We start from the raw sequence: 22098 nt of genomic DNA, 5'->3' as shown, positions 1-22098 counted from the left end.
CTGCTTTTATTCAGTGCTCTGGCCCAAAGAGAAGATTCACAGAGCAGGTGATATGTTATTTTTTATTATTATTATTTTTTTTTTCCCAAAGAGCAAGGGCCTCTGAATAGCCAGACCCTACACCTATTAAGTCCTGAATGTTTTTTAGCAATTGTTGTTTGATTAAAAACAGGTTATACTGCCATCTCAGTGAAATCCATTTACATATTTAAATGATTTATTTATAACACAGCTGTCATCACAAAATATTATAATAGATCCTCTTTTTAATAAGCTGCATAGGCAATAAATACTCACTTAGTGAGCTATCCTTAAAAGCAAAGGAGGATTACAGTTATGGTGACCCTCTACTATCATCTAAACTAAATAACTTGGTACCCGGTTTCTGCTGGCAACACAAGCGTGGTTACTGGAATCCACTTTCAGAGTTAGAAAACTGTATTGAACTAGAAAATGTTCAAACAGTTTCAAAATGATGATGGCGAATCCTCATTGTAGGGTGACACTTATTAGGCTGAGATAAGGATAACACTGACAGCCCAGCGTGGTAGGACAGTGGAGGCTCAGGCTGATATCTGAAAATGCTACTAGCAGTGACTGCACAAAATTTTAAGAATAACAGCTGCTTTCCCTTTTAAGAACATCAGAACAGAACATTTCATTATTGCCTTTTAAGGCTTAATTGTATCCTTTAAAAAGCAAAACTCACTTGCTACTTTTGTACTGTTGTATGGCTTTGAAATGACTGATGTGGGTCAAGAGCAAGGGGTCTTGAGAGAGCACTGAGGGGATCAGAGGCTGTGCACCACCTGATTGGCCTACTTATTACCACATGTCTGACTGGCACGTAACCATGGGTGGGCGTGCAGCACAGCAAGGGAATGTGTTGAAAAACATTTATGAGCATTACACAGCTTTCCTAGAAACTGGAGAGACTGCAGGCAGACTCAGTCTAAGAGTTGAACCACTCTTGAGAATCTTTATGAATAAAGGTTCTGGTCTTTCATTTCCCCTATTCAAATATATATTTTATGTATTTTTTGTTCAGCAAATATTAGGGCTGCCCGCGACCAAAGATTTTCCAAGTCAACTAGTAGTTGTTAGTTCAAGCCATTAGTCGACTAGTCGTTGCACGTTTATGATATTAATTTAATTATTTAAATATATATTTTTGGGGCATCAGAATGGTTTGAGGTCCAGGGCTGAGAAAGGATGTTATAAGTAACATTGTTAACACTGTGCTACATTACAGATAAATACAAAACCGTAATAATTTAAAATATAGCCTTTAAAATATAAATTTTACAAGTGTACGCACGAAGCGAGCCGCCTGTTAACAACAATGCTAACGGAAAAAGCGGTCCAGCAAGGAGACTGAACATTTTGTTAATTTATTTCGACACAGTATAACATCACACAACTTATGAACTTGTAACACCAACACAATAACTTATAAAACAATTAATTACTTAGCATAATAACCCTTTTGCACGTACGGTCACACCGGTGGGATTAGTGTTTAGCGCGTATGCTAAAACCGGTGCGATTAGAACACTAGATTGGAAAAATTCTAGCTAATTTTAGCTTTGAGGAAACAGCAATTTGATATTAAAAATATAGCGAATGCTAACTGATAGCTAACTGAGAAGCTTAATAATGCTATGTTATAAACTCGCTACTTCCCCGGCTCGTGGTTATGTAGTGTGTACGGGAAGTAGGGCTGCAACCTGACGTGAGTGTAAATGTACGAAAAAAAATTCAAAATAAAGCTGGCACCGGACGGCCCTTGGAAGGGTTGGAGCCTACCTGTTGCCTTCGGATCTGTGTTCTCGGTGTCAGTCTGGGCTAGCTCCACGGTGGCAGCCAGCTCCGCGGTCGTCATAGGCATTCAGGTTTTGTTTTTATTATTTTTATTTATTTATTTTTAGTTTTCTTTTTTTCCTAAAAGGGTTAGCACCCACCGTGCAGAAAATGCAAAAAGAAATCCCTCAACCTGTGGGAGGACGTGGATGGCGTTGGCGTCTGTCGCGGTGTGGTTCAATAGCGTGCCATCATTATTTTTTTATTTTACCAACCAAAATGCGCATAAACCTAAATTACTTTTATCACTACCTCATACACTGATTCGGCTTCATGCCCACAGGTTGATCAAGCTCGGACCCTCCTTTTCACACTGTCAGTCCAAATCTGATTGGAATCCGATCATATGTAGCAAGTCCATTTCAAACCACATTCGTTTGTGGTTTGAAATCCAATTCAAATCGCATTTTTGCATATCCATTTAGGTCTGACTGCTCGGATTTCAGGTGGTTTTTTTTTTTTTTTTTTTTTTTTACGTCTGTGACTTTTGATACCACGTAAAGTTCATGTGTACATCACACGTATAGGAAACATGCTAGTTTGGTGGACCACACTCCTCGCTGGTTAGAGATACCGGCAGTGAGGCTGCATGAAATAAAGCAGAGCAGACAAGCCTCCTCCATCTCTGATGCTGTCTCATTATTTTTATAAAACTTTCACCGTGGCTCCACATTGCCATGTTGTAAATAAGCAAGCCAATTTCATTACCCTCCATTTTGGTTTGTTCATTCCAGGCGCTATGTCATTACTATGGCAACCAATGTGGATAAGACTGAAAATGAGGATTGCCAACTGGACACACAGATCGCATATAATCACTTGCAAGTCAATTAGGAAGATCAGATTCTGATCGGATATGCAAAAAATCGAATTTGGACTGACAATGTGAACATAGTAAGTCTAATAACTTTTTAATGACAAGGCGCAGACTTGGTTGACTAAGACTCTTCTCATCGACTAACGGTTTGGTCGACTATTAGGGGGCAGCCCTAGTAAATACTGACAAAACTCAGCTGATGAATTCTTTTGTAAAGGGTACCTGGTTTCATGTGAGAGCATTAAACTAACCCAAGGGTAAACGCCATAAGAACATAAGAACATATTATGACAAGAACAGGCCATTCAGCCCAACTAAGCTTGTCATTACAATTAAAGAGAATTCAAAACTGCATCAAGTCTGGACTTGAACTCAGCAAGGGTCTCTGCCTCAACTACATGACCTGGCAACCTATTCCATGTATTGATAACTGTCAGTACTTCCTTATATCAGTGTGGAACTTACTCTTCATTAGTTTCCATTTATGTCCCCTTGTTCTACAGACTGAACTCACCCTAAAAAATGTATGATAGTTAACCTTATTGAGTCTTTTTATAAATTTAAAAACCTCTATTAGATCACCCCTAAGTCTCCTCTTGCTTAGGGTACTTTTACACTAGAACTTTTGGTGCAGACCTGAGTCTGCTTGAGCCGTTAGTTCGGTTCGTTTTGTTGATGTGAAACCTGTTTTCCGAACAGTGTTCTAGGTGTGTACCAAGGGACTGTACCCGAGTCCTCCAGAAAACGGGGGTCTGGGGTACGGTTCACTTGAACTCCAGTGAGATTTGCATTTTGTGTGAAAGCTATCAGATCTAAAACCAGGAAGTTAATGCTATTGATGACGTGTAATTTGTTTCACGCTTGTCGCATCTAAAAACTATTCGAGAAATAATTGCAGTTAGCCACACTGTTTGCTCACCTTGAGGGTGCCGACCACGGTCATTTTGGTGCTGACACCATATTAGGGCTGTCCCGAATACCATTTTTTGGGCTCCAGAGCTTCGGTAGTAATCAACAGTGAATATTCAAAGTTGGGGGGGGGGGGGCGGGGCGGGGGTGCTGAGCATTATTCGGGAAGGACTCAGCCAGGCACTTCTCCATTCTCAGCTGAGGTGGACAGCATAGCACTGCAACAACTGTCTTTCTGTTTAATTAAAGGCATTTTAAGGATGCTGTTATTCAACAGTATTGTTGTTTGTACAGTCATGCACCGCTTAACGTCCATTCGCATATACGTCTGTAGTCCCATGAGGTTATAATAAAGTTTAAAAGCCCGATTGCAGAACGGGACATAGCAGACGTAATCGGACATGGTGAAGGCAACGCTTCCCGCATGCAACACGTGTATCTCATGTCTCATAGTATAGGGCTACCATATACTGTATATAGTATGGTATTCGCACAATGTCCAAATCACATAAGGTCCTATTTCACAGAATGTATCATGGACGTTAAGCGACGCAAGCCTGTATTGCTATTTGTTAATAAAAAACATTTTCCAAAAGCTTTGGTGTGTTTTATGCATGTTTGTAATCCCGAGGGGTTTGGTTGAACAAGGTCATATCTATGCAATTTTTGTGACATAATATCAGCTTATTTTTCTTATCATGGATAAATTATAGATCTACATAAATACTCATAATAATAGGCTCCAAAACAGAGACAACGCCTGATGTTAGGGATCGGTCGAAACCATTACGCCCTCTGTTCGAGTCCCAAAGTAGGAACTAGGCGATCGCCAGCTATACTTTTCATTTCCAATCGCCGTCTCTGCTGACGGAAGCACAATATTTAAAAATCGTCTCACGCCCCTCCAGAAGCAGAGAGAAGCATGGCATCGCTGCAGCTATCATCCTTCCAGGCTGACAAACTTAGCTAGGGGTCGGTCAAAATAATTAGACCCTCCGTTCAGTCCCAAAGCATGAGCTCGCCGATTGCCGGCTACTTTCCCATCACCATGACGTTCACTGCTGTGAGTGAGAGGGATGTCAGGTGCCCAAGCTGAGATGGTATATATTTCCACATTTTTACAGCACAATTATAAAATATAAATATGGTACAAGAATGTGCTGACAAAATGTATTTTGCATTTTGCCTTTATTGATAGCTACATTTAGCAAAAAAAAGAATATCCGAATCCCAAAATTGAAAACCAAATACCTACCCAACGAACAAATATCAGAATAGTCGAATATTCAGGTCGAGCCCTACACCATATTAACAAAAAGATGAGAAAACAAATATAGTGTGCCTTTCCATTTTGCTAACCTTTTGCGTCGTTGCCTAGTGACATTGGTAAATAAAAGCTGCACATTCCTTATGTGTTGATGATGTAAACAGACCAGGGTTTGCAACCAAAAAATATAATGTGAAAGGAAACCAGCGGGGGCAGGGGGAGGGGGGAATAATTGCACTCGAGTTCAGACCAGCAAACGGACCAAGTGTGAAAACAGCCTAAGTCTAAATAGGTTAAGTAACTTGAGTCTTTCCTCGTAGCTTTTATATTTCATTCATAGTGCAGTGCTCAGAACTACACACAATATTCCAAGTAAGGTCTAACTAAAGCACTGTATAATTTCAATATAACCTCTTTAGATTTATAATAAATACTTTTGGCTATATATCCCAGCATCCTATGGACCTTTTTTACTGCTACAGCACACTGCCTAGATCCTGTTAAGCTTGGGTCAACTATTACTCCCAAGTCTTTTTCAAACTGAGCACATTCTAGTTTTTTTCCCCCCATGAAGTAGTCTTGTTTAAGGTTCTTATCTCCCACATGCAAGACTTTACATTTATCTAAATTAAATGTCATCTGCCAGGTATCTGCCCACTTTTGGATGCTGTATTACCTTAGTTCAGTGACGGCTGGTGGTGGTATTGGGTGGACTAACAAATGCATTATACCCGTCAATAGTTCATGCTGCAGCAACAGCAGCATCACATCCGAGATACCAAGTTACAGAAACAACACTATATACCTTGTTATAGCAAGTGCTCTACAACAACACTATAGAGAAGTACCCACAGGAATAGCCTGATGCCAAAAAAACTCTCTCTGTATCTGTCTTTCTCCTTTTCTCTCTCTCTCTCTCACGCACACACACATACACCATTTGACTATTTTTCTCTGTACACATTAATACCAAAAATTACCAAAAACAAAATATGCAAGAATGATGGAATGATAGGCTACATAATAGAACAGAATGCTCTGTCATGTAGCCTACAATGTCAGAAAAGGGTCCACCTAGGGATGTACTACAAAACGTGTTCCAACTGTAACGACTGCCAATAGATACTGCAACTGTATTTAACCGTTTTGCAAGACATTGTGTCAAACATCATGTCTCAAATAAAACAATTTGGTAACCACAGCAAAAATAATGGGCATTATAGAAGAGAGACAGGCAATATGTAGACAGGAAAGCTAAAGGAAATGTGTGTGATAGTTTTTAAGAGGTCTATAGGCTTGGCCCTACCTTATTTGAAGAGAAGCTCACATCAACGACCTTTCTGGGACGCAAACAGGTTAATCACCATGGCATTGAAGTCCAGTGATTTTTTTGGTGAAGTCTCAAAGGCTCGAATAGTTCCTAATAGTGGCTAGTCACAAGCAGTGTTGACTGTTCTCTGAGGTATAATCCGAACAAAAAATATCCAGCAACAACGTAAAAAGTTGAATCATTCTGATTTTTTAATGTTCAACTTGCTAGATCGATAAGCTAAATTTGAAGAACAGTCAGGGATTCATTTAACGGAGTATTTCCCGTCATTTAGCTACCGTTTTTAAAAGCTTTTAGGGATAGGTCCTAAATCACTTCTTATTTCAACCAAAAAAATAAGCCTTCAAGATATCATCACTATGTTAGTTTGACTGATAGCTATTTGACAATACTAGCTAGCTAATGTTGGTTGACAAATAGTGAAAAGGTTATCTTGCTAAAGAGCTAGTGATAGCTAATGTCAGCTATTAACTAGCTACCTATTGACAGCCACTCTTTTTTTAGCCACTCTACTTTTGCCGTGATCATGTGATTATTGGAAGAAATGTGCAAAACAGACAGTCAATAGATGTCAGTTACTTGCATTCTAGATGACTTCCAGGTACTGGGCTGAATGAATTTAGTCCAAATGATCAGCAAATCAAGGAGGTGTGCCATGACACCTGTCACTCACTTGACACAGAAGATGGATGGAAGCTGATGCCACTGTGTTTAGGCTGTAAAAAATAAGCCCATTTAGATATATCCTGTGTTTTTCTTGTGACTATTTGGTGCTGTTGCTGCTCTAGGTTCCACCAATTTTAAAATTAATTTAAAATTTTAAGGTTTTTTAACAATAATTTTCTCATCTTTATTGTAAAAGATAGGGAGGGCTTAGCCCTGTTAGTCCATTTATACCAGCTGTCCCTGCCTTAGTGGATTCTATACTGTCAGCTAGTTTTGTATCATCTGCAAATTTTACTATTTTACTACTAATCTCTGCATCAAGATCATTTATGTATATAAGAAATAGCAAAGGCCCCAACACCGATCCCTACGGGACTCCTCTTCGTACAGAACCCTGCTCTGATACAGTTCCTCCCACAGTTACAGTCTGCTTTCTATTAGACAACCAACTTCAAACCCACTCAGTGATAGCTCCTGTAATTCCTGCAGATTTCATTTTCAATATGAGGCTCTCATGCAGAACTTTGTCAAATGCCTTTTGAAAGTCCAAATAGATAATATCATAAGCTTGGTTTGAGTCCAAACATGCTGTAGCTTCCTCAAGAAGTCCAGGAGGTTTGTTAAGCACAACCTCCCTCTGCAAAAACCACGTTGGCTATCATTTAAGACACCATTTTATTCCAGGAATAATTCCAAATTATCCCTAATGATGAATTCCACTATTTTGCATGTGATACAAGTTAAGATGACAGGCCTATAATTTCCTGGATCAATCCAGTCTCCTTTCTTGTAGATAGGTACTACACTGCCATGTTTCCAGTCATCTGGCATTTCTCCAGTTTTAAGGGATTGCTTAAAAATAACTGTCAGAGGCTTGTAAACCACTTCTGCAGTTCTCTGAGAACTCTTGGATATATTCCACCAGGGCCTGCTGCCTTATTTGTTTTAAGTTTCTGAAGTTTGTCTAGTACTTCTGCATCATTTAAATCAATTTCCTCCATAAGTCTCTGAGAACTGACTGCACCTGAAGGCATATGCAAAAACACTTCACTAGTGAAACTCTCCACAAAGTGTATCAAAGTGTTTAGCGTATAAGCAATAGCTTTGTTATCATAAACCATAATTCCATCCTTATTTTTAAACCTCTTATTTCATCCTTAGCTATCCTTTTTCAACCGTAATATTGAAAAAAGCATTCAGAGTTGCTCTTTGCATCTAGTGCAATCTGTCTTTCAAAATGCCTTTTAGCTTCCCTTATTTTTTTCTTAACTTGAGCTTGCATATTACTGTATTCAATCTTATTACTCTCTGAGCTCTCCAACTTGTATTTTCTAGATAATTTCCTTTTTTGTTTCAAACTGTCCCATAACGACTTATTCATCCACTGTGGATGCTTCTTTTTAAGCTTCCCTTTTCTCACTTGCGGAATGAATTTACGCTGTAAATCCAGAATAATCATTTCAAATATGCACCATGTTTCTTTCACAGTTTTGCCATCTAAAAGAGGTACCCAGTTTGTATTCCTTGTATCATCACACATCTTAATAAAGTCAGCTTGTCGAAAGTTGAAACCTCTAGCATTGGAGAATGCAGACTTGCCAAAAAACGTAAATGTAATTGCGCTGTGGTCACTTGTTCCGAGTGGCTCCCCTACCTCAGTACTGCAAATTCTATCAGGATTGTTACACAGAACTAAATATAGAATTGTGTTCTCTCTTGTAGGTTGAGTAGCAGACTGTATCAAAAAGCAGTCATTTACAGAAGATCACGTGCCGCATCCATGGAGTTGCACGCACATTGACAGAGCTCATGGCATACGGCCATACGAACATTTTGAAGTTCATCCCCTTTTTTGACGTAATAAGTTGTTTTATTTTCATTAGTTTATATTTTTAAATGGCAACGGTGTGTAAACAGCTCACTCTAACTCCCTCTTCATCTCCACACAAGAAGCCGAAGCCGGAGGACAGTCGTGCTAATTCAGATAACATGGCGGACTCTCTGGCAAGGCTTGAAAAGGTTCTAAACTTGGAGTTAGCTGCAATGAGAAATGAGTTCGCTTCACACATGACTACTATATGCTTGAAAACTGACCCGTTAACAGGCGAATAGAGGGAGCAGAAAAAAACCCAAAACAGTCACGTCCGGTGCTTGGACACTCTGGAGCAACAAATTGTTGATCTACAGGACTGAAACAGACGAAATAATCTCTGTCTGCTTGGTCTCCCCGAGAGTACAGAAAAAGATGATCCCATGGGTTTTCTCAAGGGGTCATTACCAGTCTGGTTCCCCTCACTGACGGGTAGAGAAATTGAAATTGAACGAGCTCACCGCATTTACTCCACTGCTTCTACCAACACTAGGAAACCTCGAGTGTTCATCTTTAAGCTTCTACACTATAATGACAGAGATGTCATTCTCTGTGAAGCCAGGAAGCATGGCCCCATACACTCGGTCAACGGAGCTACCCTGACTTCTCACCCACACCTGCAAGGAAACGGACCTCCTTCGCTGCAGTGAGGAAAGAACTGAGAGAAAAGGGAATCCCGAATTTCCTTCAGTATCCAGAAACTTTGAAAGTTACTCTGAATGGGGAAACTAAATTTCTGCAGACTCCCGATGAGGCTCGCCTATTCTGCGACTCACTACCCCAAGTTCGTCTCATAGACTCATATGGATTGATGATAATGCTGCAGGCTACCTATGGACAATTTGAAGTAGGGCAACTTGATTTTTTAGTTTTCTTTACTATGCAACAGACAGATCTCTGCGACTGTTATGTTTTTTTTCTCCTGATTTAAACCAGCCTACTATTTGTTCTGTGCATTTGATATAGGATCATGCAATGCAGTATTTGCTATATGTTATTTGTTAGTTAACGGTCCGTAGCCTATAGACTCCACCTTATGTTACTATTATGTGTTCTTCCTGAACATTGGGGAATAATTTTGTTAAAAGCAAGCTTTTGTGGTGTGCCGTTTCTACTTTTTAGTTTACCTGTTTCAATTCTTTACTCTGTCATACTACATGGTTATAGAAATATAGTGATGCTTTATTTTCTATATCAGATAACTAGGCTAATGTCAGCACCCTGACTGTGTGTGAGCCATTTCTGATGTCACGGATAGTTAATAGGGAACATGGCAGACGTAGGCTTGTTGCCCTGTCTGCATAGGGTTTGGGGAACTTGTTTTACACGGATCTTTGTTTCTTGATCCTGGGGAGGGTGGGGGGTGGAATGTTGGTAAACATCTGGAGGTATGTCACTTTATTTTTCTTTTATTTCATCCATTAACCCGAACATTTGATAGTTATGACTGACTTAAATATTTTGAGTTGGAATGCCAATGGTTTGAACGGTCTTCATAAACATACATGCTTTATAGAATGGTTGAGGAGGAGGAAAATTGATCTAGCTTTGATTCAGGAAACTCATCTAAAGAGGGATGATGTCCACAGGTGCAATAACAAATTTTACAAAGTTGTTTCTTGTTCGACTGCCATTAACAGAACTAAAGGTGTTATGATATTAATACGAAGAAACCTAAGTATTAATATACTGGAACAGGGCAATGATGCAGATGGTAGAATAACTCGCATAAAGGTATTAGTTGAAAATAGGAAATTAGCTTTTCTTTCTGTTTATGCTCCATCCACCTATGATCCTAACTTTTTCTCTGCACTAACAAAATATCTTCTTAATATGTCAGATTCTGAGGTGGTGATGGGGGCGGATATGAACGCTGTCATTTCCCATGATCTGGATAAATCAGCCATTCTCAGGCACTTTCCACTGATAAACTCAGGCATTGTATGTCTTCTTTATCATCGGTAGATTTATAGCGTTTGCTTAATCCCTCTACAAGAGCATATACTTTCTATTCATTTAGGCACAAGTCCTATTCCCAGATTGATTTTGTATTTATTTCCTGTACTCTTTCCTCATCATCACTTAATTCAGACATTCAGCCCATGTCACTGTCTGATCACAGCAGTAATCTTTTAAGACTCTCACTAGTTAATCAAACAACCATGGGCCCCTTACTGGCGATTTAATCCAGCATTACTACGTGATAAAAACTTTTGCACTGAATTCAAAGCAAAACTTTCAGATTTTATTGAAATTAATCAGGGCTCAGTTGATGATTCCCATATAAGTTGGGATGCAGTTAAGGGCTTCATTCGTAACTTTTCAATTTCATATGCATCGTATCTTCAGAAATCACGTTAAGAAAATAATTGATCTTGAAGTTCAGCGTGCTTCACAAGAGAGATCAAATCAAGATTCTTTCTCTGTCCAAATGGCCACTAGAATTAGTATTGTAAAAACTGAATTAAATTGAGAGCTAAAGCAGAGTTTCTCATTCAAAGAACTAGGCAAAATTACTACTTTAATGGGAGCAGACCCAGCCATCTTCTAGCTCTACAACTATGCAGCAATCAAAAGTTTGCTAACATTTCTGCCATAAAGTCATCCTCTGGTGAGCTTATAACTGACCCAAAATGCATCAATGAAACTTTTCGCTCCTTCTATTCTACTCTATATACATCTGAATGTACGTGTGACAGTGCAGCTTTTCTTTCCTTTTTCCCCTCACTTAATTTACCACATTTGTCTGATTCCGAGACTGCTTCTCTAGTAGAACCAATATCTCTTGCTGAGCTTGAAGAGGCATTGAAATATATGAGAAAAGGAAAATCTCCAGGTTTGGATGGAATTCCATCAGAATTCTACTCCACTTTCTGGACTGAGCCAGGTCCTCTCTTGTTGACATGGTAAATTACTCAATTGAGCAAGAATCCTTTACACAAGACATTAATACTGCTGTCATTTCCCTTCTTCTGAAAAAAGATAAGGACCCTACCTCATGCTCTAGTTATCGTCCACTCTCTTTGCTTGGAACAGACATTAAAGTATATTGCAAAGTACTATCGCGACCAAGCTGGTCCATGAAGACTAAACTGGCTTTATTAGATCACACTCTGCCTCTGATAATCTCCGTCGTCTTTTGCATATAATTTATTCTGCTGATCAGTCTAATTCGCCAGTCTAATTTCTTTAGATGCTATGCAAGCTTTTGATCGCCTTGAATTTAATTATCTCTGGTTAGTGCTGGAACATATGGGTCTGGGCTCTGATTATGTTAATGTGATAAAACTATTATACTTTAATTCATGGGCAGTTGTTTTAACAGGGTAGGTATGCTCACAGCCTTTCTCCTTAGGGAGGGGTACCCGTCAGGGCTGCCCTCTCTCCCCTTTATTATTTGCTCTGTCATTAGAACCCTTGGCTCAGGCTATCCGGCAATCAGAACTCACCTCTCCCATCACCATTAGAAATACTTTTCATCACATCTCATTGTATGCTGATGATATTTTACTATTTATAAATAAGCCTGCACTTTCAATTCCTCATATCACATAGAATTTATTTGACCCCACTGAAACGATTTCACATGCATCTCTCTCCTTGTCTCTGTCTTTAAAATCAATTACATTCTATTTAAATTGTAATTTATTTGAACTACATTTTGTATGTACGTTCCCACACACACACTCTGCAATAGCCCTCTGGCTGTTAGAGATAACCGGCCACATATAGGGTTCAAAGGGATGTCCCTGGTAGCTGACCCAGTGGGTGTCCTCAGGACTTCCAGGTGTGCTATGCACTTCCCGATGGGAATGTTCACACCTGCCATATACCGCGGACAAGGTACTTAAACCCTCACTTGTGGCCATTATGTTGAAGATCTCGGTCGGAACGTATTGTCACTGCTCCCACACGAGTCTCCCTTTGTGCCTCAAAATACATTTTCAATTGAAAAGTGGTCATCAGTGTGTTACATTGCCGGTCCCCTTCCACGAAGGGAGAAAATTCCCAACATCTCCAAACTGTAATTTATGTTCTCAAAGAGTTTACATTTCTTTTGGGACTGCCCAGCCCTTCGCCCATTCTGGCAACAATTAGATACTGTTATATCAAGCTTAATAGACAGAGGTTTTATTTTAACACCTAACTTTTTCTTTCTGAATGACTTTTCCAATCTTTCATTGACACTTTTTCAGAAGAAGCTACTTCTTGCTGCACTCACAGCAGCTAAGAAGCTGTATTTGGTCAAAAGCTGTATGGACAAAAGTATTCGGACGCCTGACCATTACACCAACAGGGACTGTAATGACATTGTAAAATACTTAGCCATGGTGTGTTCTATTCCAGCAGTCTGTCTATCCCTATCCATCTCACTGTATAACCTCCCTTCCCCCCCAGACCCTAGTTTAAATAACTCTCTGCTACCCTAAGCATACACTGGCCCAATGCAGCTGTACCCCTCCGGTTCAGGTGTAACCCGTAACGCTTGTACAGGTCATTCCTGTTCCAAAAGGAGTCCCAGTACCCCATAAACCTGTACCCCTCTTTCCTACAACAGGTTTGTAGCCATGTGTTAAATCTCCACATAAAGGCTCGCTTCCCTTTGCTTGCACGTGGTACCGGTAGAATTCCAGGGAAGACTATCGTGGAGGTTCTGCTCCTGATCTTCCCTGCTAGCTGAATAAATTTGTCCTGCAGATCCTCGAACCTACCCCTTCCTATGTGATTGGTTCCAACATGGACCATGACCCCTGGATCCTCCCCCACTCTGGCCAGGAGCTTGTCCGCACTCTTCGGGAGGTCTCCAACCTGGGCATCAGGCAGGCAACACACCATGCGATACTCCTTGTCGCACAAACACACTATGCTATCTACCCCTCTAATGATTGAGTCCCCCACTATCACTAATTCCCTTTTCTTGGCGGATGTGGCCGCCTGGGTGCCCTGGGGCTCCTCAGTCCTCTCACTCTCAGGATCATTGGCCAACTTTTCCTGCAGTGGCATGAAACGGTTGGTCACCGCGATCTCCAGAGATGCCACCCCTCTTGGAATTGTGCGCCCCTTTCTATGCCTGCGCCCTACTGTAACCCAGCTCTCTTGCCCTATCTAGTCTTCTTCCCACCTACCCAGCTTCGGTAAGCAGACTATCTCCCTATAGGGCGTACTAATCAGTTCTTGGAACTCTATCAAGCTGTTACAGTTCAGCTTCTTAATAACCACAGACTTAGTCTGTGTTTGGCACATCCAACAAAACAGTTTCCTTGAGGAATCAGTTCCGCTAACAGAAATTTCCTTCCCACAAAGCACAGAATTCATATAAAGCGCTTGATTTCCAAACATAACAGAGAAATGATTAAGTGTGAGGCCAAGTGTTGGTTATGACACCTAATGACCAGGTCTGCGATGGGTGGGGACTGTACCTCGTGGCTCAGGCGGGCAGCACCTCTTCAGGTGGAAGCTGACATTCTCAGTGCGAAGGCATTGTCCAGACAGGTGGTCCATGAGTTCCCCCAGGGAGGGCCAGAAGGTCTCTGTCCCGCACAGACGGTACCCCTCAAGCCCAACCTCGATCTGGAAGTTCTTGTACTGTCTGCTTTGCCTGGATTCATGCATGACCACCTGGAGAAAAACAGGGGGAGGATACATTTATAAAAAAAGAGAAAACCAAACAGCTCTCCCCCCCCCAAAGTGCCGATCCATGACCGGCTATCCCAATTCTGATCCTCACTCCAGTTATCATGTTAAAAGACCCTTGCAATAGAATAAGAATGTTTGAGTCGTGGGACTAATGGGTGATAAATCCTACCTGCCTGTGTTTGTGGTCTCGTAGTGCAGGACCAGTTAAGCACTCAGGAGACAAACCCAAGCTTTCCCAAGCTCTCTTACAATTAATTTTTAATTAAAGAATGCTGTTGTTTAAAAAAAACATCACCAAGGGAGGGTATTTCCTTTTTCTTATATACTCAGATGGTAAAAAGGTTTGTCACAGTTTGGAAGGATGTAGCAGAAAAGGATCTGGGACATTTCTGGCACTTTCAGAATGCCATTAGGGATGAAGTAGGTCAGCCAGATCATTCAGGCCTGCTGTCACCTTCAGCTGTGTAAAGGGGCTTGTTTGTTTGTGTGACAAGTAAGAAGGCACTTCCAAACTAACACCAAGAATTCCAAAATAAACACCCTACTAAATACTCATACATACCCAACTCAGAGCACACAGCTCTGTCCCTTGAGAAATCACATCCAGAAACAATTTCTACATTCAGGATTCAGTGGGACTGCGATTATAACACCTACTTCTTTTACCTGTTTCCTGCATGCAAGTAAGACTTTTATCAATGAGGCTGTGTCATCCGGTGTGGTGCAGATTTTATGCAAAAACTGGTGGAGCAACTTCTAATGGAAGTGTTCTCTGCAGCAGCAGAAATAGTGGTTCGTGACTCAGCTGATACAGGAGGCAAAGCCAAATTCTACATTTTGATTCTGCATTTTGACATTTTGTATTTCAGCATGGAAACAGGACTTGAGGACAAGATGGATGCAATGCAATTTGCAAATAACATGCTGGAATGACCATTCACTAAATGTGGTCATTTCCATAAGCACAGATTTGGCTTCACCCATTTGTAGAAAACTTTTGAGGATTCAGTTCCAGCCTCAGGGTCACTGGCATGTCTCACCCCAACGAGGCCAACCACATTCCATTATGAAGATGGTATGGGTATAAACTGAATGGGATGAGTCTGCGCTTCTGAAACTAACCCTAATTGATCTTGCAGCTTTAAAACAATAACAAGCAAACACAGTGTGCCCCATGGATCAGTGCTAGAATTGCATCAGGTTACCTTCTGCCAAAATATTGGGCAGAGCTGGCTGCCAGAGGAGCAGTAACAGTGTCACTGCCATGAAGGTTTTCATCTCCTTGGCTGAAGTTTGACAGTAATACTCACTTATATTTCCCACCAACACAAATGTGCTCTTGTGTAACATCAAGTGAAAGCCCACTGAACTTCATTTTTACTGTAAATTCAGGAAACCCTTGCTGTATGATTTAATAGGCCCTCATGGTAAGCTTCACAGGATGCAGGGCATTTCTTAGGTGAGCAAACTTGAGTTAAGTATTTAATATTTTATTTTATACATATACATATTGTGATACAATGAGCTGTAACTTACAATGTGCTGCCATATTATGCTAGGGAGCACTACAGCAGCATGCTGGTAAATTCCTTTCCTTTTCAGCTGTGTCCACCCCCCCCCCTTTCTGCTCTGTCCTGACCTTGTCCAGGACACAGCCTCAATGCTGGGGAGTTTTACCTCCTTGCAGGCCACAGTCATGAGGATGTGGTTGTAGTCGGTGCAGCTCCAGCGCAGGACATACATGCCCTCATCATTGCCTTCCTGGCGTAGCTTGTGAATGGCGTACTCCGTGCTGCAACAAGGCGGGAGAACAGGGGAATCCAGCACACTGTCAGTAAACCTGTGCAGGCTGTGTCTCAGTCTAACTGTGCAGGTATTGCTGCACGCATTGTTACAAGGGTGCCTGATCGAAAACAGAGGATTTGTAGCTACCACAGCAGCCACAAACCCTCCTGAAACCAGCCACAAACCCCTAGAAGAATGACAGTGAAAGGAACACAGGAGCTGAATATCTGGTCATGATGAATATGACAACTATGGACTTACAGCCCATATTGTACAAGACTGTTTTTATACGAAGGGGAACTGGCTGGGCCTCCTGCAATGTTCTGAGGTTTATACAGGAAGGAGCCACAGCAATCCTGGTGCACAGGTGAGGTGCAGGTGAGGCTCAGGTACCTTCCTTGGGTGCATACAGGCACAAGTGAAGCTTGGGTACCTACCATATGGGGCCGTGGCAGCCGTTCTGCAGGTTCTGGACCACTGAGGAGGGGGCCACCTCGTTGCACAGGTAGTGGTGGGCATCCACGGTCAGCCGGAAGTACCCATCCACCAGGGACGCAAAGGATAGTGCCTCAGCTGGGAAGGCCAGCTGCAGCTCCTGAAGGGTGAATGGGATTGCACTGTATTTATATCGACTGTACAGAACTTTCTAGTTTTGTCATATTTATGAAAATCCATTATGCCACCAAAACAAAAACTAATGACAGAGAGCTTATGAAGCACAGACACTGATCTAATCATGCCAGTGTGCTGTGGAGTTTCTTTCTATCTGTTTTGGAATTGCTAATTGTGCATTAGGCTTGGCTCACCATGACATGCTCCGCACTCATGCAGGAGCACCTACACAGCACAAATGCAACCCTCCCATACCCTCACATGCATGTGGCTTCTTTTCACAATACAAATCCCACAGTGCACCACAGAGAAGCAGATGCTGACTGGAGGACAGGGGCTACTGTACAGACATGATCTGGGCAACTTGCAGAGTGCCTGAGAGTGATGAAAAGAGGATACCCAGCTGACAAACCCACTTCTACCCCAGATGAACAAATCCAATTTGTTCTGCCCCTGTGGGCTCCGGGTTACTGTAGGCTGATGGCAAAACTGGGATTATAACAGAGCCACTTGGGAGCCCTGTGAGCAAAGTGGTTGGATGGGCTCAAGGAAGTCAGTGACTGACAGTACAGTAGCTCATCATAACCTTCCATTACAGTGAAAACCTGCTATCTTGTACACTATATGGACAAAAGTATTTGGACACCTGACAATTGACCACCGCCACACCAACAGGGACTGTAATGACATTGTATTCAAATACATATACTTTAATATGGAGTTGGTCCCCCTTTTGCAGCTATAACAGCTTCCACTCTTCTTGGAAGGCTTTCCACAAGATTTTGGAGTGTTTCTGTGGGAATTTGTGCCCATTCATTCTGTAGAGCATTTATGAGGTCAGGCACTGATGTTGGACGACAAGGCCCTGGCTCGCAATCTCCGTTCCAGTTCATCCCAAAGGTGCTCGATGGGGTTGAGGTCAGGGCTCTGTGCGGGCCAGTCAAGTTCTTCCACACCGAACTCATCAAACCATGTCTTTATGGTCCTTGCTTTGTGCACTGGGGCACAGTCATGTTGGAATAGAAAAGGGCCTTCCCCAAACTGTTGCCACAAAGTTGTAAGCATAGCATTGTCCAAAATGTCTTGGAATGCTGAAGCATTAACATTACCCTTCACTGGAGATAAGGGGCCTAGCCCAAACCCTGAAAAACAGGTGTGGCCAAATACTTTTGTCCATATAGTGTATGTTAGAAGAAGACAGCCAAACTCCTAGCTGGATAATTCAAGCTTGGTAGCCAACTAGCTACAATAGATAACCAACCAGCACGTTGGCCAACCACTTAACTGCATGACTAGCCAAATTACTAACTGTCTAGCTAATTGTGTATCTGGCTAAACAGAGACAGCTGGGAAAATATTTTGAATGGTAGATATAAGCAGATATCTATGACACCAAATTCAAGCCATATGCCTCTGGCACAGTACCACAGAGATGAAATAACCTGTAGTGGTTACAGCACAACATTTCCTGAACTTTGGACTCAGGTTCTCTGCTTCAGTGATAAGCTCGTCATATCAGCAAGGTGTTACAACACAATCAGGTATCTGTCTTACAAACCTATAGGGAAGGGACTCAAACCAGTGCTACTCTTGCAGAAGACAGTCTGTTTTTGACAGTTTGTTTTATCATTTGTCATCATGGTTTGTCAAATGTGCACTTAAACAACACTGGCAGTTTTAAAAGTAAGTGTTGTTAAGTGTTTTGACAAACACAAAGACGAGGACCACCAAACACAAAACAATACCACATGCTAGTGTAACTGAACAGCACTCTTTAACTCTTTAATGCCCTTTCAAGCCCTTTAACCTAACTGCTCTCAGGTACAGTGCTTGTGCAGTTTATTAAACTGTTAACATACTATTTATTTAATGTGGACTAATAGGCATCGGAATACATTTGCAATGGGCAGCAGTGTAGCATAGCAGTAAGGAGCAGGGCTCATAAACAAAAGGTTGCTGGTTTGATACCCTGTTGGGGCACTCTCATTGTACACTTAGGCAAGGTACTTAATCGAGAACTGTAAATATCCAGCTGTCTAAATAAGTAACATGTAAAAATTGTAACCTATGTCAGCTGCTCTGGATAAGAGCATCTGCTAAATTACAATGTAATGTATTACAATGTAATGTATACAATACATTTATGATTCTAGTGCATATGTCTGTCAGTATTTATGCCTTACAAAAATGTCATATGTATGAATGTTTTTTCAGTAAACAACACGAAAACCAATGTGAGCGTTTTAAAAAGGGATACGTTTCTATTTTTTTAATAAAAATTTTGTTTTATATGAGCTTCAAAATTGGAGCAAAGATACATACCATCATCTTGTTGTCTTGTTTGTAAATAGTGACAGTGGACTCCCTAATGACAATGTGGGTGATCTCATGAAAATCAGAAAATGGCATCCAGCTCTCTCTGCTGTCCTTATTTTCCTGTTTCTTCTTGCTGTCTGTCTTGTTCTTCTTTGCTTTGCTCTTGTCTTTGGGTAGCAAAACTTTCTGTAAAGGTTAAAAACATGCACCCCAGTAAACACACCACCATGAAGCAGACAACTGGGAGGACTGCTGATTGCTTGTGCTGCAGATGTGTTTTTCACCTTCTAAACAGTTTAAATTCTGTATATAAACTTCAATGGTTAAGGTGCTTTGTGTCCATAGTAATCCTCATTACTACAGAATCTATTTTCAACCCAAGGAAAGAGGTCCATTAGAATGTGCCCAGACTGACACAGTGGCTGGTTTGAATATGACAACTCAAGTTTGTAATTCCTTCAAGTAAAACATTCACCATTTATCTCACTAACCATTCCCTTTTCAGTGACAGACCTGCTAACCCCTCCCTCTAAATGTAGTGTATGCATGACAGACAGCTAAACTCCTCTCTGTAAACACACTGTGTATGCGTGACAGATAGCTAACTCCTCCCTCTAAACACACTGTGTGCACATGACAGACAGCTGGCTCCTCCCTCTAAACACACTGTGTATGCGTGACAGATAGCTAACCACGCCATCAAAATGCACTGTGTATGCGTTACAGACAACTAATCTCACCTTCTAAACCCTCTGTGTATGCATGACAGACCGCTAACTCCTCCCTCTAAACACACTGCATATGCTTGACAAACAGCTATCCACGCCATCAAAATTAACGGTGTATGCATTACAGATAGCTAACCTCGACCTCTAAACACAATGTGTATGCGTGATAGACAGCTATCTCTGCTCTCTAGCACACTGTTTGCATGATAGGCCAGGAGGTTTGTCTCACATTGGGAGGCTTCTCGCGCCACATAATGCCGCTGTTCCCTGACACCAGCACCTCATACGCAGGGGGGTCACCCTTGTCGAAGTAGGGCACTGGTGGCCTCTCGCTCTCCAGCGAGATCTGCAGCATGCTGGTCTCATACACCTCACTGCCGAAGTTCTTGGTCAGCGTCTCCAGGGTGGATAGGTACTTGACCTTCAGGTCGTGTGTGGTGACCTTGCTGTCACGGATGGTCTTGCGGTTGAACTCATTGAGGAAGTTCTTGAAGACATTGTTGATGCGTATGCGGGTGAGCACGTTGCGCTGCTTGATGGCTCTGTTCAGGCTCTCTGGGATGTACTTCTTATAACTGTGGAGCGAAGAAACAGCACAGCCTTCCATCAGCACATACACAGGGCTCATGTCAGGTATAGCACACCTGGTGCCAAGCATGACTGACCTTCATCAATGATTCAGGCTTGGAGTCAACTCACTCTGACAAGCGATTTGTGATATATAATCAGTTTTGACTAACAACTTCCAGCAAGAGGTCCTTTTTTTGACTGCTTACACAACATAAGATGGGCAGATGTCTAAATGTGTATGTGAAATGTATACGTGCTAAGGGGTGAGAGAATGGCTTTCTCAAATTTGTTATTCTTTGTACAGGAAAAGTGCAATGCAGTGAGACTTAATCACAGCCTCAAGTCTTCTTTGACAGAACACACAGGAAAGATGTGTTTCATAAAAGAATATTTAATACAGACTTATCGATCACAGCATGCGAGCAGTGAGGTACCTGATTTCTCCAGTCACTCCGGGCAGCGGCAGTTCTTTGCTGATGGCGTGGTGAGAGATGGCCAGCACTGCCATTCCCAGGCACTCGTTCTCAATGTCATGGACCTCCGCCTCATTCAGTGGGTTCCGCACAGGAGCAAGGCCCTTCTGAAAGTCATACTGCCCCTGGAGCACACACGCACACACATACGCATTGAAGAAAGTGCATGCGCGCGCACACACACACACACACGTGTGTGCACATGCACCGTACACATGTACAAATTCACGCACATGCATGTGCACACACAAACACACATACACACACACACACACACACACACACACACACACACACACAAACACAAACACAAACAAATACAAAATAAACAAATAAAACTTTCCCCAGCTTCTCCCACACAATCGGAACCAAACCCCCCAACCTCCGCCCACTGTACCTGTGCAAATAGGTACTCCAGCGAGGCAGCATCCAAGAGCGGGGTTCCCTCTGGGGTCTTCAGTGGGGTGAGGCCATTCTTGGGCTTGCTGAGGGAGTGCCTCCACACGGCAGACTCATTCTCATTTGTACCATGCCAGTTGATGAAGTAGAATCTGTGGGAAAGAGGCCACCATGTGAGCGGAAGCCCAGAACAGGGGAAGATTCTAAGAGACCCAGTGACTACACTCTTTCAGTTTCCATTTTGAGCAGCAGCCAACAATACTAAGAACTAAGCACTAAGAATTGATTTGAAAGTGCTATGAAACTATTATTATAGTATAAATTAAAGCAGTAGAATTCACAATCAGATGACGTCTTTCTCAACACAACAGTCCTTTCATGAACAGACTAAGCAGGCCTGCTCAACAGTGGCAACTGAATTGCATCTCTCCCTCTCCCTCCCCCTTTCCCCAATCACGTGCTCACTCTCTCTTTCTCTCTCTGGCTCCCTCTCTCTCTCTCTCTCTCTCTCATATTACCACGACACAAATGATAGTAAACAGGAAGTTCCGAATTCAAGTGTTTCCTTTGCCACAACAGAGCAGCTGTGTGTGTATGTGTGTGTGTTAGTGTTTTGGTTAAATCTGCACACCCATGCAGATTTACCCAAAACACGTTTGCTGACAGAACAACTTCAAGCCAGACTCGCAAACACTGAGGTGCTTAAGGGGAAGCACTCGACTCCCGTGTAATTTCATTTCCTGGAGCGCAGAGCTGCAGAGTTTCAGGCTTGTCCTTGTTCTTCCTGAATTACATTCCCATGCCAGTGAAACGGGACTCAACAAACAGGCTGATGTGGCAGAGTAGGGCTGGGCATGCC

The 22098-nt window shown here is 42.0% G+C and overlaps 1 protein-coding gene across 5 annotated transcripts in view; it reads right to left on the bottom strand.

Moving 5' to 3' along the window:
• Nucleotides 1–22098, bottom strand: part of LOC118795261 (tyrosine-protein kinase JAK1-like) — a 46931-nt gene that overhangs the window by 9898 nt on the left and 14935 nt on the right. For all 5 annotated transcript variants that reach the window (XM_036553623.1, XM_036553624.1, XM_036553621.1 and 2 more), the window contains 7 exons: nucleotides 21238–21391; nucleotides 20802–20965; nucleotides 20027–20372; nucleotides 19076–19255; nucleotides 16579–16736; nucleotides 16034–16148; nucleotides 14140–14338 (listed from right to left, as the gene is read on the bottom strand). In XM_036553623.1, the coding sequence (XP_036409516.1) occupies nucleotides 14140–14338; nucleotides 16034–16148; nucleotides 16579–16736; nucleotides 19076–19255; nucleotides 20027–20372; nucleotides 20802–20965; nucleotides 21238–21391 (1316 nt within the window). The remainder of the gene's footprint in view (nucleotides 1–14139; nucleotides 14339–16033; nucleotides 16149–16578; nucleotides 16737–19075; nucleotides 19256–20026; nucleotides 20373–20801; nucleotides 20966–21237; nucleotides 21392–22098) is intronic.

This window comes from Megalops cyprinoides, chromosome 20 (genome assembly GCF_013368585.1).
Source record: "Megalops cyprinoides isolate fMegCyp1 chromosome 20, fMegCyp1.pri, whole genome shotgun sequence".
Taxonomy (NCBI): Eukaryota; Metazoa; Chordata; class Actinopteri; order Elopiformes; family Megalopidae; genus Megalops; species Megalops cyprinoides.
Note: the sequence above shows the minus strand (reverse complement) of the source record. Positions and strands in the feature narration are given on the sequence as shown.